The sequence below is a fragment of the Xenopus tropicalis genome, chromosome 6 (genome assembly GCF_000004195.4).
Source record: "Xenopus tropicalis strain Nigerian chromosome 6, UCB_Xtro_10.0, whole genome shotgun sequence".
NCBI lineage: Eukaryota > Metazoa > Chordata > Amphibia > Anura > Pipidae > Xenopus > Xenopus tropicalis.
The window spans coordinates 25,932,195-25,947,708 of NC_030682.2; the positions used below are offsets into that span (position 1 = coordinate 25,932,195).

The following is a 15,514-nucleotide window of genomic DNA, read 5'->3' on the forward strand; positions in this document are numbered from 1 at the left end:
CAAGTTGGCCAGCTCTGCCCTAAAGATATGAGTACACGAGTATATTCCCCTGCACTAAACATGATTAAGCAGTATAAAATAGGTTGGACGGCTGGGTCAAAATCGCCTGACCAAGTCTGTTCATGTATAGCCATCTACTGAGGAGAGCTGCCCAAGGTTGGAGCCAAGGAAGTATCTACACCTTCAGCTCTTTGCAAGAAAGAAAAAGAATGTGTTGGCTCTCTCAATCTTTAAAGATCATTTTTAGGTTGGATTATAAGCCAAGCAGGAACTTGTCTGCACCTGACCCAATATTATTATCCTGAGGGGCCACAGTTCCATTGGTCTTAATATATAATTTTTATTTATTTTTTTTAAATGAACAAGGCTCCACCTAACATGACAGTTTTACTGATCCAAAGTGATAGATTCCACCTCACTATCCCATGGCTTCACCTCGTATGGCAGTGCCCCACCCCGGGTGCTGAAGTTGGGCAGCAGTTCATTAGGGAAGGTGGCAGATGCCCATGAAGTGTTTACACTAAAGCTACAAATAGGGCAACTGTTGAGTAACTTAGGAACTGTGTGTGATATAAATTGTATATCTGATCAATCCATTAGTTAATAAATATGCTATGTTGATAGTTGATATGATAGTTCCGGGTTGCACCAACCTGTGTGTTCAAGTCACTGATTAGTAAATGAAGCAAATGCTACGTGCCCAGTGTGCTCCATGCAGGCCTAGTGTTCCCAGAGGAGAGTGATTTAGGCCCAGTGCCCCTGGCACAGATGTAATATCTACAGATCAGATTTACATAATCCAGCTTGTAGCTGATGGAGTTCTTGTATCCCAGTATCATAGATGTGGCAGCCCTTTCTAACAACATACAGTCCTTCAACCCCATGTACAGGGGCCAGGGTCGCCACCTATGTTGGTGTCAGAGACCTCATGAAAATCATAAATATGTAATGACGTTGGGAGCAATTCAGAGGGTTTCTGTCTGGTTTTCTGAATGTTAGACACCGGGCAGACCGTTTATCCTGGTTTTTCAAGGGGCCGTCTGGGCCAAAACAGGATAGGTGGCAACCCTAACTGGAGCACATTCAGACTCAAATGCATGGGAAAATGCACCGCAGCTTCAATAGTGTATCCCAAGGGGACAAGACCTTCGTCCATATCAGCGCGTTGTGTACGGGTTGTTGTAGGCAAATGCATCTTAGTGTTCACTGGCAATTACATTGGGGAAAAATGCATTTTAGACAGTGGAGTGCCGACCTGTGGCTGCAGGCTTGGTTTCCTCTGTATTGGGCAATTTGATTTTAGGGCAATTTTTACACTTAAGTCTTATTTTAGATATCACATTAATTTCACCTTAGCACAATGTTTATCTCCCTTTATAGGAGGCAGAAACCAAGTGACTGTCCCTTATGTGTTCAACATATCAGTGTGCAATGTGCATACGGCTACTATCCCCCATGGCTCCCTATGTATGTATGTAAGTATAACTTTATTCATAAAGCGCCACAAGGGAATGCAGCGCTGTACAGTCTTACAGGATACACAGTTACACACAGGGAGGACAAGTGATATAATAAATACAATAAAAAAAGTATAAATACACAGGGAATAAGTGCCATGTGGTATGAGACACAGTAGGAAGGAGGTCCCTGCCCCGTAGAGCTTACAATCTGAGTGGTTGGGTAACATACAGGCACAAACTGGAAGGTAAGAGTGCATCAGGTATGGGCATTTGCCCTTAAGCGCAGGACTGGGCAAAATAATGTTTTAGTGCTCCAGAAGGGAACAGCTGAGCTTTATCTTAAAGAGAGTGGGTGAGTTTTCCCTGCGGAGGGATTCAGGGATAGAGTTCCAGAGGGAAGGAGCAGCGAGATAGAAAGGTTTAAGACGAGAGATCGCAGTGGGTGTGGATGGTGTAAAAAGACGGAGGCTCTGAGAGGAGCGGAGGAGATGACCAGGAACCTGCAGGGAGACCAGTGAAGAAATGTAGTGAGGAGTAGATGAGTGAAGGGCTTTGAATGAAAAGCAGGATTCTGTAAGCTATCCTTTGCTTAACAGGCATCCATGCTAGAGAGCGTAAGTGAGGCTTAGGTTTGGGCGGGAAGACCATGAGCTCTGTTTTAGCTAGGTTAAGTTTGAGCTGGCATCGGTTCATCCAGGAGGAGATAGCCAGGAGACAGGTAGCAGTCTGGGTTTGAACATCAGAGGTTAGTGCAGGGGTGTCTAAATATATCTGGGTGCATCTGCATTTAAGTGATATTTAAGACAAGAAGAAATAAGGTCTCCTAGAGAGAGAGTGTACAGGGAGAACAGCAAAGGGCCAAGCACAGAGCACTGAGGCACCCCCACACTAAGCGGAACCGGGGTAGAGGATTTGTTAGTAAGAGCGACAGAGAAGGAGCGGTTAGAGAGATAGGAAGAAAACCAGGATGCAGCCTGATCCCGGATACCCAGAGAATAGAGAATCTGCATAAGGACAGAATGGTCGACAGTATCAAAAGCAGAGGAAAGGTCTAGGAGAATGAGAACCGAGTAGCGTCCTTTGGCCTTGGCAGTCTGGAGATCATTTGCCACTCTACATACCCTATTATTATTAACATTTATTTATAAAGCGCCAACATATTCCGCAGCGCTGTACCGTCCCATCCTGCCCACATTCCACCCATTCATCCTAAACAGGACCTGCAGGTTTAATTCATGCACCCAGGTATTTCCCTGCATGTTCCGGCAACCCTTAGAGAAGATGTGACTATAAATCCAATGCAGGTGTTTTCCACTAGATGTCACCACAATACAACATACAAGGCCACTAGCACATTCCAAGCAGAGTGTTACCATTCCGTGGGATGTGCATGAAGTTAACCTGAATAATATCATGGGTTTGTGCACGTTATTTGGGACTTTTCATGCCGGAAGTGAGTTGTGCAAAGAACAATGTGCTGCCTGGGGGGCACATAGACCTGCGCTATCCCCTAAGTTTGCAGAAATACATTTACACCACTTCCTGGGCTGAATTATCTTGCCACACAGAGCTGATGGTATTTGCAGAATTTCTTTTACAAATTAATCTTGGAATCAGCAGGTTCCTGATATGCCTGATATGTTCCCTTTGAGATTTTAGAGAGACAGGAATTAAGCATTATAGGAAATGTAAACCCTTTATAGGAAATGTAAACCCTGAAAACAAATTTTGTAAAATTGCACAGAGCACTTTCATAAACGCATAAACTGGTTCTGGTTTCCAAGATATTAGCAGTTCATAATGAATTTGACATGAAACAGCACCACCTGCTGGTTATTTTGGCTTCCTGACTACAGCAGACCCTTCCCTGCTCACTAACTTCATGGCCTGAGCAGAGCAACATCATCAGAAATAAATCAGTAAAAAAAACAGGTACAGAAAGTTTCAACGTTGTATAAAAAAAGCCAATAAAGAGTGAGTGTCAAGGCACCCTCTAGTGACCAAATGTGGGTAATACATGTAACAAATATAAACTTCACAAGCCGGGATTCTTTCAGTTCATTCACCCAGCAGCTTTGGAATTAACGATAACGATACAATATAACATTCCCTGGTAATTATACTGGATCAGTGGTGCAACTGTCACAGTAAGGCCTTTCCCCTATGTATTTTCCATATAACTATTGGCTTAATATACTTTGTGATTCGTACCCCAGCCCCGTGTTCCCTGTATTGAGGCAACTAGGCGGGGCCCATATTTACCCCTGCCAGGCCCTCACCCAGACCCCAGGTGTGCTGAGGTTACAGATTCATAATATTAGCAATGTCAAAACTGCTAACATTATAAGATGTAAAATAAAATAAATGTAAAATGCTCTGAAGAGCAATTTTACACAAGTTCTGTGTTCTTTACATTGATTGAACTCTATCTGAATGTTCACTCAAGATAACATATTAAAAGTGTGTATATCTTTAAAGGAGAAGTTAAGGTAAAAAACTAAGTAAGCTTTATCATAAAGGTCTATGTAAATACAGCCGTAAGCACTCACAGAAACCTGACAGAGTCCTCTATCAGAATTTGCTCCTCCTCCCAACTCTGTGTAATCTGAGCTACCAATGGCTAGAGCAGCAGCAGGAAGCTACTGAGCCTCAGCTAAAATGGCAGCTGCTATCTTCAACAAAATATCTGATGCAAGGTGCAAAGCAGCCGTACCATAGGGCAAGTGGGAATGACTGGGTTCCTTGGCACTGTGTGCCTGGGCGGGCCCCCAGCCTGCCCCTCATTTACACAACTGTTGAATTCAGGCAGCTCAGTATTTATCCAGAAAGTGGGGGTCTTCGCCCCGCCCGTATGTGCTCATCCCAGGGAATCGTGGAAAGTGTGAAAAGTGTGGCAAGTTGTACGTGTGCCCCTCCCCTACTGCCCCTTGGAATGATACGGCAATACGACCGGATTTAGGAAGGATATTGTGTGTGTTGATGTGGAGGCAGAATACATAGAAATATCCAACAAAAAGGAACATACTGTACAGCACTTTTTTTTTATTTCAGAAAAGAGATCTGCTCATCATAGATATTTGTTACATTAGTTATACAAATTCATCCATTTACAAAAAAAATAATTATAATAATGTGCAAACAGTTTTCCAGCTTTTCCCCCCGTTTCTCTCTCTCTTTATGGCGCTGTTATCATGCACAGGATGGGGCCGGTATGAAGGCAATTACACGCTGGATGGAGCAGGGGTGTTCAAGCTGCGCCACTGGGAGTTCCTCCAACCCCACGTTAGCCAACTACAACTCCCAGCATTACACCGACAGAATGGCTGCTGGGAGATGTGGCTCAACAAACGCGTGCTGGAGGGACACTTGTAGGCCACATGTTGGGCACCCCTGGTACAATCAATGGAAATCTATATACACGCATCCTAAGCCCCTCCCTAAACTTGTTTTGTTGGCATGTCTAAAAAGAAATTTAAAAGGGAATGTTCATTTAAAATGTGAAATAGCCCAGAGCGCTCTTCTAAAAACTTTTTTTCCCTAGTTTTCAAGATAGTAGTAAAGGTATAGGATCCATTATCCAGAATGCTTGGGACCAAGGGTATTCCGGATAAGAGGTCTTTGCGTAATTTGGATCTCCATACCTTAAGTCTACTAAAAATCATATAAACATTAATTAAACCCAATAGGATTGTTTTGCCTCCGATAAGGATTATTTACATCTTAGTTGGGATCAATTACAAGGTACTGTTTTATTACTACAGAGAAAAAAGAAATCAAGCTTTCTGGTTTCTGGATAAGGGATCCCATACCTGTAGTTTTTAAACTGATACAAGGAATTTTCCACCAGCGCCACCTGCTGTTCATTTGAGCTGACTGAAATGCTGAAAATGAATTTCCTGAGAAAAGCTGTAATGTGGCTCTGTTTCTAACTGACCAGAGCAAAGTCACATGACTCTTCCTTGTTCTTTAACTTCATTTTCTGAGCAGAGCAATAGCACATGATGCTGCTTTTCCCACTATATTAGTGTTTAGTCAGCTGTGGTAGTGATGTACCAGGCAGGGAAAGCTCAACCCACACCCGACCCTAACCCACAAAATGTTGCCATTGTAGGACCTGAAACCCCAACTGGTACCCGCATCTTTCCGCTTTATACACTGCTTCTGTGCCTGGTTTAGGTGTGCCTGGCTTTGGTGTGCGAGGCTTAGGTGTGCGAGGCTTAGGTGTGCCTGGCTTTGGTGTGCCAGGCTTAGGTGTGCGAGGCTTAGGTTCCAAGACAGGGGAGCAGAGGAGGGAGTGCACCTCCCCAATCTGACCCACACCCAACCTGAACCTGCCATTGGTAAACCTGGGTCCTGGGTCAACCCATACAACTTAATCGAATGCAGTGGGACGAAATGAACAGCAGGTGGTGCTGTTGTTTCAGATTCATCCTATTACCAGTTTAAAAACTATGACTATTTTGAAAACTAGAAAAAAAATATGTAGATCAGAAATGTTCTTAGAAGAGCATTTCTACGTGAATGTTTTAGGGTTTTACATTTTCTTTAGTATCACTCTGTAGCCCCCCCTAACATTTTCCAAACCCCAAGGCAGCAACTAGAAAAAGTAGAACTTGATAAATAAGTCATTTTATTCCCAATTGTCTTTTTAGCTGCAAATCGAATTTGAAATGAAATCCAAAGGCAGTGAGCAGGGAGCCGTATCCATGAACTGAGAAGAAATCCTGGGTATGGGAGGACACTGGCCGAACTCGGATACCCAAGGGCAAAGCTGTCTATAGGCTGATTATATCTTATGCCCAGGGCTGAAAGGCAGATCCTATTGAAGGGAGAACATCAGGTCTGGACTGGGATTCAAAATAGGCCCTGGCACCCCAAGTACTAAGAGGCCCAAACAGCCCCCCCCCCCAGCCCAATAAATAGTGAGTGTCTATGGCATCTTACAGCAGCCCCTCTGGCATTTGCCAGACCCACAGATTGCCAGTCTGGGCCTGAAGGACATCTTATAAGGGCAGGCTAGGGACCATAAAGCCCAACTGGGGAACTGCACCCCTAAACCTCCAACCAGACCCTAATCTAAGTCATTACCAGAGTCAGCCTGGCAAGCTCGTATGCCACTGGTTAACCCAATATATATTACTGGCTAACCCAGTTTATCTGCTTGATTCTTCAAACAAAATACACTGTATCAGTATGAAAATATAATGGTAAAATGATCATTAAAGCAACGTGATGTACAGTTGATAAAAATAGAAATCTTTAATTGTAGCCAGCATTAAAGTAAAAGAAAATAGCCTTTTTTTTGCAGATAAAATTTCACGCTAGCGTTTGTTTTGTTGTTGTTGCAGACTTCATAGTTAAAAAATATTTAATATAAAATAATCTCTGTCCTCGCAATCTCGTTTCTCTCGCCTGTTCATCACACATGCACACATACATGAATATTTACACACACACACGTGTATTAGTTGTCTATCTCCATGACTCTGCACACAGATAGGAGGTGGTTGAATTACAATGGCGGCAGGTTTGGCTGTTAGTCGGTGACTGGTGCATTTGAGCTGCAGAAGGTGGAGTTGTTGGCACGCGGCGGCAGACCTAGTAACAGACATGGTGGGCCTAAGAGGTCTCCTTGGCATTCAGGCCTTTGCTTGCACTTCCGTTCTGTGACTTGTAGCTGGTGAAGCTAGGTGTATGGATTGTGCGGATGCTCTTCACACCTTGAGTCAGTGAAGTGGGAGAGACAGAAGAAGGGGGAGAAGAACTAGAAGCAGTAGTAGAGGGAAGAGCTGGTCTGCCATTTGAGGCCTGCGGTGAGAATGAAAGATGGTGACCTTTATATGTAGGCGGGGGCTGAAGTTTGGATGAGCCATTGTGAGCAGGACGTACAAGGGCTGAAGGGTTAGCGGTGCGGCTAGCTTGGGGGTTAGAATTGGCAACATGTGACTTGACAGAGGGATTAGGGGGGTTAGAGGTCTCGCTAGACTGAGCAGGCACAGAGCCACTTTTCCCAGTGTTAGAGGAAAGGCCTGGAATCTTAGAAACAGATAAAGAAGGGGCAGAAGCCTTAACATCCCCACCAGCTTTCTTAGTACCTCCGTTAGCCTGCAAATAAAGATGGCAGGATACAGGTTTGTCAAAACACTTCATGAAATACACCAGTAAAGGCAATGGAGAAAAGTCCCATGTACAGATACACCTTTTTGTCCCCTCAGAGGAATCTTTAAGAGCAAAGTGAGAGTTTAGCTAACAGGGTTAAGTCAGGTACCAGGAAGCAAAGGCTAGTCATTGTCAACCAACGTGTGACTCCTTTCCTACACTGGTCATGCGTATGGATTAATAGTAGAGAATGAAGGTGAGACAATAAGCCATTAGTGCAGTGCACTGAACATACCCAGGTTAGTACTGAAGAGCTTAACCCCCAGGCACGCATCAGTTACCCCTTTCAAGTGCTGCGTTACCATACAAAGTTATGTCCTGTTCGTTCATTGTAGCCGAATGTCTCGAGGTTGAACAAAGCAATAGATGTTTTACTGCGGGCATGCATAAGTATGGTAAAAGTGAGAGAGGGTTTTTGTTTTCATGCCACCAGATCCAGGTGTTTTAGCTAAAGAATCGAGAAAGCAAACAATCCTTGTTTCGGATATGTTTAGTCTGTTACGTGGCTTGAAGTTTAGAAGCATAAGTCCTTCCCAAGGGATGGCCTATGGTAAAACTACCTGTCTGTATTGGCGCTGCGGCTCCTGCAGTTTGGGCTGTTTGCTACTTTTGTCCACGTTTGCTTGCCTACTTTTAGAAGACATTGGGATTGGCATTCTGCTGGTTTGTGCTCCTCCACTGGAACCCTAGAGGAACAACCAAAGGGAAAGAGACAGAAATAATGACTAATATCAGAAATCAGACATTCTATCAAAGACCGTGCCCACGCCATGCCCTGCCAACATCAAACCCGTCTTTAGTCATGCAAAAGGAAACATTTCAGGGTTATGGTCAGAAAGCAACAAGCAATCGTGACATTGATTTATCAGAATCATTGCAAACACAAGTGTCATTGATCGTATTTGATTTGCCCATCACCAAGGTAACAAATATATTAAACCAACAGTGTGTTAGACACCTACAGGAAAGCCAGCCACCTGAACAACAGCAATCAACTCATTAGCCACCAACTGTTCACCATGATTGGATCAGTGTTAGACACGAGGCTTTGTTTGTAGAGGTACCTTACGTGCTGCAGTAGGGATGGAGGAAGGAGTCTCTACAACAGGTTTTGGTTCTTCCACTGGTTCCGCTGCACCAGTCTTGATGTCACTGGAGACTTTACATTTCTCTCTAGATTCTAAAGCCTCTGCCCCTATTATGGGTGCCATTTCGCTCATCAGGTTTTCCTGCTGCTTTATGGTTTGCTCAAGACTGTCTAGAATCTTGTAGGTGGTTCTTTTAATCTCATCTGTCCGTGACGCCTGAATGTCCGTCTCAAGTCCCACTGCTTCTGCGCCGTATTTGGCATTGTCCTCTTTGCTACTTGATCTTGCAATTTCAAATCTCTTTGCTTCTTTGTGTTGTTTTATAGTCCCATCTGCTTCTTCTTCCTCTTCGTAGACCACAACCTGTAATGTTTTCTTACCAGTTTTTGTCCCTGTCCGGATTGCTTGAGTCAGCGCAGCGAGCTGTTTTTTGGGAAATTTAAACTTGAATTTTTTCTTGACATCCTGCCTTTGACCAAGCTGATCATCGGAAGCTTCAGACCTGTCTTCCTCTGTGAAATGGGTCTGTATGGCATTGGCGTCTTCGAAGATGGTCTTTTTCATTTCGGCTAAAGTTGGATAGTTGAATCTGTACTTGTTTTCCAAACCTGGATTCTCCGAGGATGCTTTTGTGGTATGTTCCATTGGTAACTCCTTTTTCGATTCTTGGGGTGAAGGAACTTCTGCTTCCTCTTCTTCATCTTCTTCGTCTATTTTAGCCTCTGACATGTGTTTTTCTAGATCGTCATCACCTTCTTCAAATATTGTTGAAAGCCTCTTATATGCTGATTTAATATCCATTGGTTCATCAAATATGATGATGACTGGTTTCTTGTCAGTGCAGACCACTGGGTCTTCAGATCCAATGTTTTCTAAATTCCCAGAGAGTATTTTCTCGTTATTCCCTCTATCAATGTTGAAGGTTTGTACATCTTCTCCTTTACGGCTGACAATGTCCTGAACCTCCCCAGTTGAAAGCACCTGGACTTTAGTTTTAGTTATCATGAACGCAATATTATCTGCTGGAGATGTTGTTTCAGTCGGTGACGTAGTTGGAGAATTGGAGTCATCAGACTGTTGTTGACTAAGACTTCTTCTCGATGACTTAGGTCTCAATACAACAGTTTGGCCCATGTCCATATAAGGCATTTCATGCTCATTTAATGACTTTAAAGCTGTCATGTGACTTTCTAGCACCTCTTCCTTCTTTTCTACATGCAAAATTTCCCCAACTTTGACATTTAACACTTCTCTTTTGGGTTGAGGGATCCCACTCTCTGTTTCTTTTGATGTGCTAAAACTGATGAGTCTCTTCTCAAGGATTGCTGGGCTCACAAGTGGGGACCCATCTCCTTTCTCACATTCCTGGGCAGGTAAGATCTCTTTATCAGTTTGGCACTCACCATATTTCTCCCTTCCTGTAAACAGACTGAAGGTCTCATTCACAATTACAGTATCTCCCTGCCTAATTTTTGCAGATTCAGATGCTGGATTTTGTATTTTCCACTTTTCTTCTGGCTTTTCAGCATTTAAACCCTCTTTTGAAACCTAGGGGGTGGGGGGGAACATCAGATGGTAAATTAACTTGCACTTTACTGTATCTTATCTCACTGCCAACTCTACTACAGACCTTCTATATCAAGCTACGATTGTAAGGAAAAATTATGCTATTGAGGAACTGTTATATAATACACAAGAACCATGAATATCCTGTAAATGATATCCTTATAAGCGGTGCTTAGTGATGTCATTACTGTCACATGACTCACTGAAGCTTGTGTATTGTTATAAATAATATACCCCCTGTAGTAAAATATGAGGATATTAGAAATGGAATTCCATGATCTGTATAAATGTATATGGCCATGAAAATCCTTGGTGACATAATATTCTTATATTTTACAATAGAGGGTACATATAGAATGTACATATACAGTAATAGCGAGCCCCACACTACAGTATATATATATATGTTCTTGACATTGGCCCAAATGTATTAAAATTTGAATTTTTATCAAATCGCAATGTAAAATTTAATTGCCTTGGTTTTTTTTTTTTTTAGACATTTCTCAAAACAAATGAAACAATGCAAATTTTGGTGCAATTGAGTTTTTCCATTTTGAGTTTCTTTGTAAATCTGCTAATGATGGAGGATAAAAATTGCAAGAAAAACTTGACTGAGAACTCAAATGTTGCAAATATATAAGTCTCCCACCCCATGACCAATGAAATACCAGATATATGAGAAATGTTCCCTTGTAGCAGAGGAGATGACCCATGTAGGACTGTCGGGCACATTCTGTATAACAGATTAGCCACTAGGCACATGATTTTGCACTTGATTGGACAAATGTCACTTAAAAAATGTTAGAAGCTATACACAATAATTACTCAATGCCCACCTATTTGAAATCAGAGATTCAAGAAAGCAAATGGTATGTTAACATATAAAGCTCTTTATAAAGTAAGTAAATATTAACACTATTAAGAGACACGTGTGTATTGAGAAAACCCCAACGTTTCGGAACCAAGTCCTTTGTCAAGGGGATTGTGTATGTGAATAGGTGTGCACTGAGTAATTCATTCATTTGTATCAATATTCTCTTTGCCCCTATGCCGGCTTGGGAAACAGATTCTCTTTTGCACCAATTTCTTTGCTTTGTGTTTGTACTTGTGGTGTGCCCTCCAAAAACATATTAGAAGCTATACACAGAGTTGCTCTGGCCTATCAGGGTAGCAGGAAAGCTCTTGTGGGCCCAGGTGTCAGTGAGCCCTCCTGCTTCTACTTGTTTGACCTATTTCATGGTCATTCCCTATTCCTCTATAGCAGGGATCCCCAACCTTTTTTACTCGTGAGCCACAGTCAAATGTAAAAAGACTTGGAGAGCAACACAAGCACCATAAACGTTCATGGAAGTGCCAAATAAGGGCTAAGATTGGCTATTAGGGGCCTCTATGCACCCTATCAGCTTACAGGGGCTTTATTTGGTAGGAAATCTTGTTTTTATTCAACCAAAACTTGCCCCCAAGTCAGGAATTCAAAAATAACTACCTGGTTTGGGGGCACTGAGAGCAACATCCAAGGGGTTGGGGAGCAACATGTTGTCCCCGGGGCACTGTTTGGGGAACACTGCTCTATAGGAAACAGACAGAAGAATAGATTATAGGAGAAGAGGAAAAGTAGTTTATAGAGGGGGTCTGTGATCTTCTAGTGGGCCCCAGGCATCCCAAAGTGAAACTGGCAATATAAAATCAGTAGCGCCCTATCATTTGTACTTGATATGTAAAGCAGGGCTGCTGCCTGGGGGCAGTATGAGAAACTCCGTTGCGACGGCTCATATAAAACAGAGAGAAAAACACTTCAAACTCAAAATTCCACTGCAAATTCAGTATGATATTTAGCCGAATCCTCTGTCCAGGATTCAATAATCGGCTAAATCCAGAGAATATAGACGGAATTAATTTCTACTGTAAGATTAAGCATAGGAAACAAACAAAAAGAAAAAAAACAGAGCAAATATGCCATATGTTCAATATCTGAATACTTCCAGAGAACCAATAAAGAGAAGAGAATAATATTATGCCAGTACTAACCATTTGCTCATATGTATATTTGTATTTATAGGGTTCTATTGTACAGCAGCTCAGACACTGCAGTTATAAGTGTATAGTGTTTTATTGTCACTTATGACACTTTATTGACAATTTCTCAGGCTGATTAAGGCACAGCTTGGTGTCCATAGGTACACAAAAAATCCTTATAGGAGGTGACTAACAATGTCTTGTTCAGGAGAAACATTATTTTATATTATTCTCTGTCTCTGCAGAGCTTTTCTGTAAGCAGGAAAGATACAAAGACACATTCATTCAAATTCATGCAGTTATTGGGCATCTATCAGTAAACAGTATTGTAAAAATCCAAAAAACGGTATTGGATGTTTCAGAAATAGTCTTTGTTCTTATGGTTTCTCATGGTCGCTTATGGTTGTTTGGATATTTCATTATTTATTCGTGAGTTGCTCAACCTAACTTTTTTCTAGGTGCAACCAACACTCTGATGCTGTTTTACCAGCTCTCATTGGCGGATTCAGGGAATTCAGCCATTTATATATGACAAGATATAAGAAAAAATACAACCTATTTGGGGAAAAGAGTTATTAGGTGCCCATAGCAGTGCATGTTCCCCTTTGGTCATACATACTAAATAGGAATTAAACTAGAAGAACAAACAGTTAATATCTCAGGTTTACTTGCAATTCATTACATTCACATAAAAACAACTATGTTGGTAGTAAAGTGGGAGAGGACATTTGAAAAGTGGTTGAGGTGACAAAGACAGGAGTTAGGGACGTGTGTTAGTCGGCCAAAGGAGGAGGTTAGGGGCATGCTACAGGCCAAAGTTACCTTCTTCTCTTTAGCTTGGGTTACAGCTGTAGCTCTGTAATCTTGGCTATCTGCTTTAGAAAGCTCATTTGGGCTTTTAGGATTTACATCCACAAAAGAACACTTCTGGAAGGCCTAGCAAATGGAAACACCAGACATAACACTGGCTGTGGGTTACAGCTATCTCTTCTCAGACAACACACAATCCTATTTGGGCCACAGATAGCCGAGCTCTTTAGATACACAGAACATTCCTTTTTTTTTAAGTTACCTATGGAGGGGCTTTCAATGCACCCATAATCATTAAGGCAAATGTACATCCGCAAGTGCAGTGAGCAAAGTGCAATTTGGAGCGCAATGGCCATGTTTCTTCCGATAATACCGCTTTTTCCTCACTGCAGTCGTGTCTAATATTCCAAAATTAGTGCACTTGCGCGTTTTGTCACAAATAAGTTTAACTGGATATTTTCTAAAGTCTGTCTGACGTAATGGTGTCAGCTGATTGGCCTGTGAATGACGCATGTTCCCTATCCTTTGACTGCAACTAAACTGTTTCAAATAATGCAGGGCGCTAAGGGTACCGTGGAGCTCCCACCTGTTTCAGAGAAAGTGGTAGCTCCAGGGTTCCCTTACGTCAAGGGGCGCAGCAGCGCTCAATTTGAAACACTAGGCAGGAAGGACTAAGTGGCACCAAATGCAACTACAGGGAAGTGCAAGGAGCGCATTTTGATGCAAGTAATAATGGAACGTGGTGTTACGTGCAACTGACTACGGAGAAAGTGCAGGGATGGCAGCTGGACTTGCAGACATACATGAGCCCTATTGTCATTACTTATAAATACGGAATATTTTCCCAATAGTCACCCCATTATCTCTTAATGGTATTCACCTAAACATGAATCTAAATTAACTTATCCAGAAATTGTTGTCCGAAATTGTTTACCTGAAGTTCAGCCATAATCCTTGCTCCTTCCTCTTCTTCATCCTCATCCTTTACGGCAGAAGACTTGACTGTAGCCTCCACCGACTGAAGATGAGGCTCTTCAGTTTCTGCCTTTGATGGCACCTTAGGAAGGGCTTCCTCCGAATCCTACATTTGGTTTAGAAACAGAGAGTGAATCAATGAGTTTCCAGGCACTGGAATCCTAATATAGTGTGTGGGCGCAGGTAGACCAACCCATGGACAAGTCATTTTGAAAGATATGCCTGTGATTGTATTAAACACTCATGGTTCTTGGGTTTGGAAACCACTATTATAGAGCGTTTTAGATAACAACCTTCTCATTAATGTACGGCTACAAACTCCTCCTCAAGAGCTTACTGTAGTTAGGGGGTAGGTTGATCATGATGGCCTATAAAAGCTTAAAGCAGGGTTTGCGGACACAACAGAGACTGAACCCTATATCAAGTTGGCACTTTAATATCACAGGGGGTACAAGTTAAATTGTATGTGGGCTGCTGGTCTAAAGCCCAGAATACCTTGCTGCTGTCCTTCCTGACCAAGAACGTTGATTCTGCTGTCCATACACTGTTCAGTCCAGATCCTGGTGGGTACATACGACGAGGTGGTGGTGGAGGGGGAGACTTTGTTACTTTATCGTTATCCTGCTCCATTATGGTTTTTACCTCTAGAAAAGATGACGAGAGTCAGATTAGTGGGGAAATGTCAGATGGTATCAGTCACACGTCTTTACATTTAGAGACCACTGCAAGGGGATATTGCTTTGCTTTTGTTTCTTCTTAGTCTTTAATGTCACGTCTATCTCTCAGAGTGTCACTGGTTTGTTTGCTGTACAAGGTGCAACAAGCCATGGGGAGGTGTCCGACAGTAATGAGAGTAAGTGTAACTGGGACTTCATTTAGAATTCCACTGCTAAATCTAATTCTGTTTTATTTGTGCAGATTCTAAACCTTCTGATCCGAGCCGTAGGATTGTAAAGAAAAATTCAGTCTTTTCCCTACAGGCTTTAATCCAACTGGAGAAGCATAAAGCGCTTTTTTAAAAGGCAGCCTATTTAAATGTTAGTGTAGCTTTAGGATATGTGAAATAATATTTGTTTTTCAGGAGCAGATTCAATTATTTCCTTTTTTCATCCCTCAATAGTTGAACAAATCACTATTTGACTCTGCCTGTGATGCCTACCAACCCCAGCAGAGAATAATGAGGGTTTAACCTTCCCAAAACTGCTATATATTCTTATGTAATTAGAAGTTCTCCAGTGGAAAGACTTCTATTGGTTGCCTCCCAAACACATATTTCATCTTCCTTCTCTGATTACAAATGGAAAGTCACCTCTCCCAGATTCAAAGAAACACCCCATATAGAATATAATGTACCTTGAATATTGTCAAGTTATGGAACTGTATTCATGGATATCCCAACAGTATGGCAGCACAGGGAGCTGACACCCAGCACATTGTAAA

The 15,514-nt window shown here is 42.2% G+C and overlaps 1 protein-coding gene across 16 annotated transcripts in view; it reads right to left on the reverse strand.

Moving 5' to 3' along the window:
* Positions 1-6,695: 6,695 nt before the first annotated feature.
* Positions 6,696-15,514, reverse strand: part of kiaa1217 (sickle tail protein homolog) — a 255,530-nt gene continuing 246,711 nt past the window's right edge. For 9 of the 16 annotated variants that reach the window (XM_012965644.3, XM_002933147.5, XM_004915438.4 and 6 more), the window contains 6 exons: positions 14,570-14,718; positions 14,034-14,180; positions 13,112-13,225; positions 8,684-10,255; positions 8,180-8,305; positions 6,993-7,565 (listed from right to left, as the gene is read on the reverse strand). In XM_012965644.3, coding sequence (XP_012821098.1) covers positions 7,080-7,565; positions 8,180-8,305; positions 8,684-10,255; positions 13,112-13,225; positions 14,034-14,180; positions 14,570-14,718 — 2,594 coding nt within the window. In that variant the 3' untranslated portion in view covers positions 6,993-7,079. Of the gene's footprint in view, positions 8,306-8,683; positions 10,256-13,111; positions 13,226-14,033; positions 14,181-14,569; positions 14,719-15,514 lie in introns of all 16 variants that reach the window. The other 7 variants (XM_012965647.3, XM_012965649.3, XM_004915435.4 and 4 more) reach the window with 6 other exon arrangements.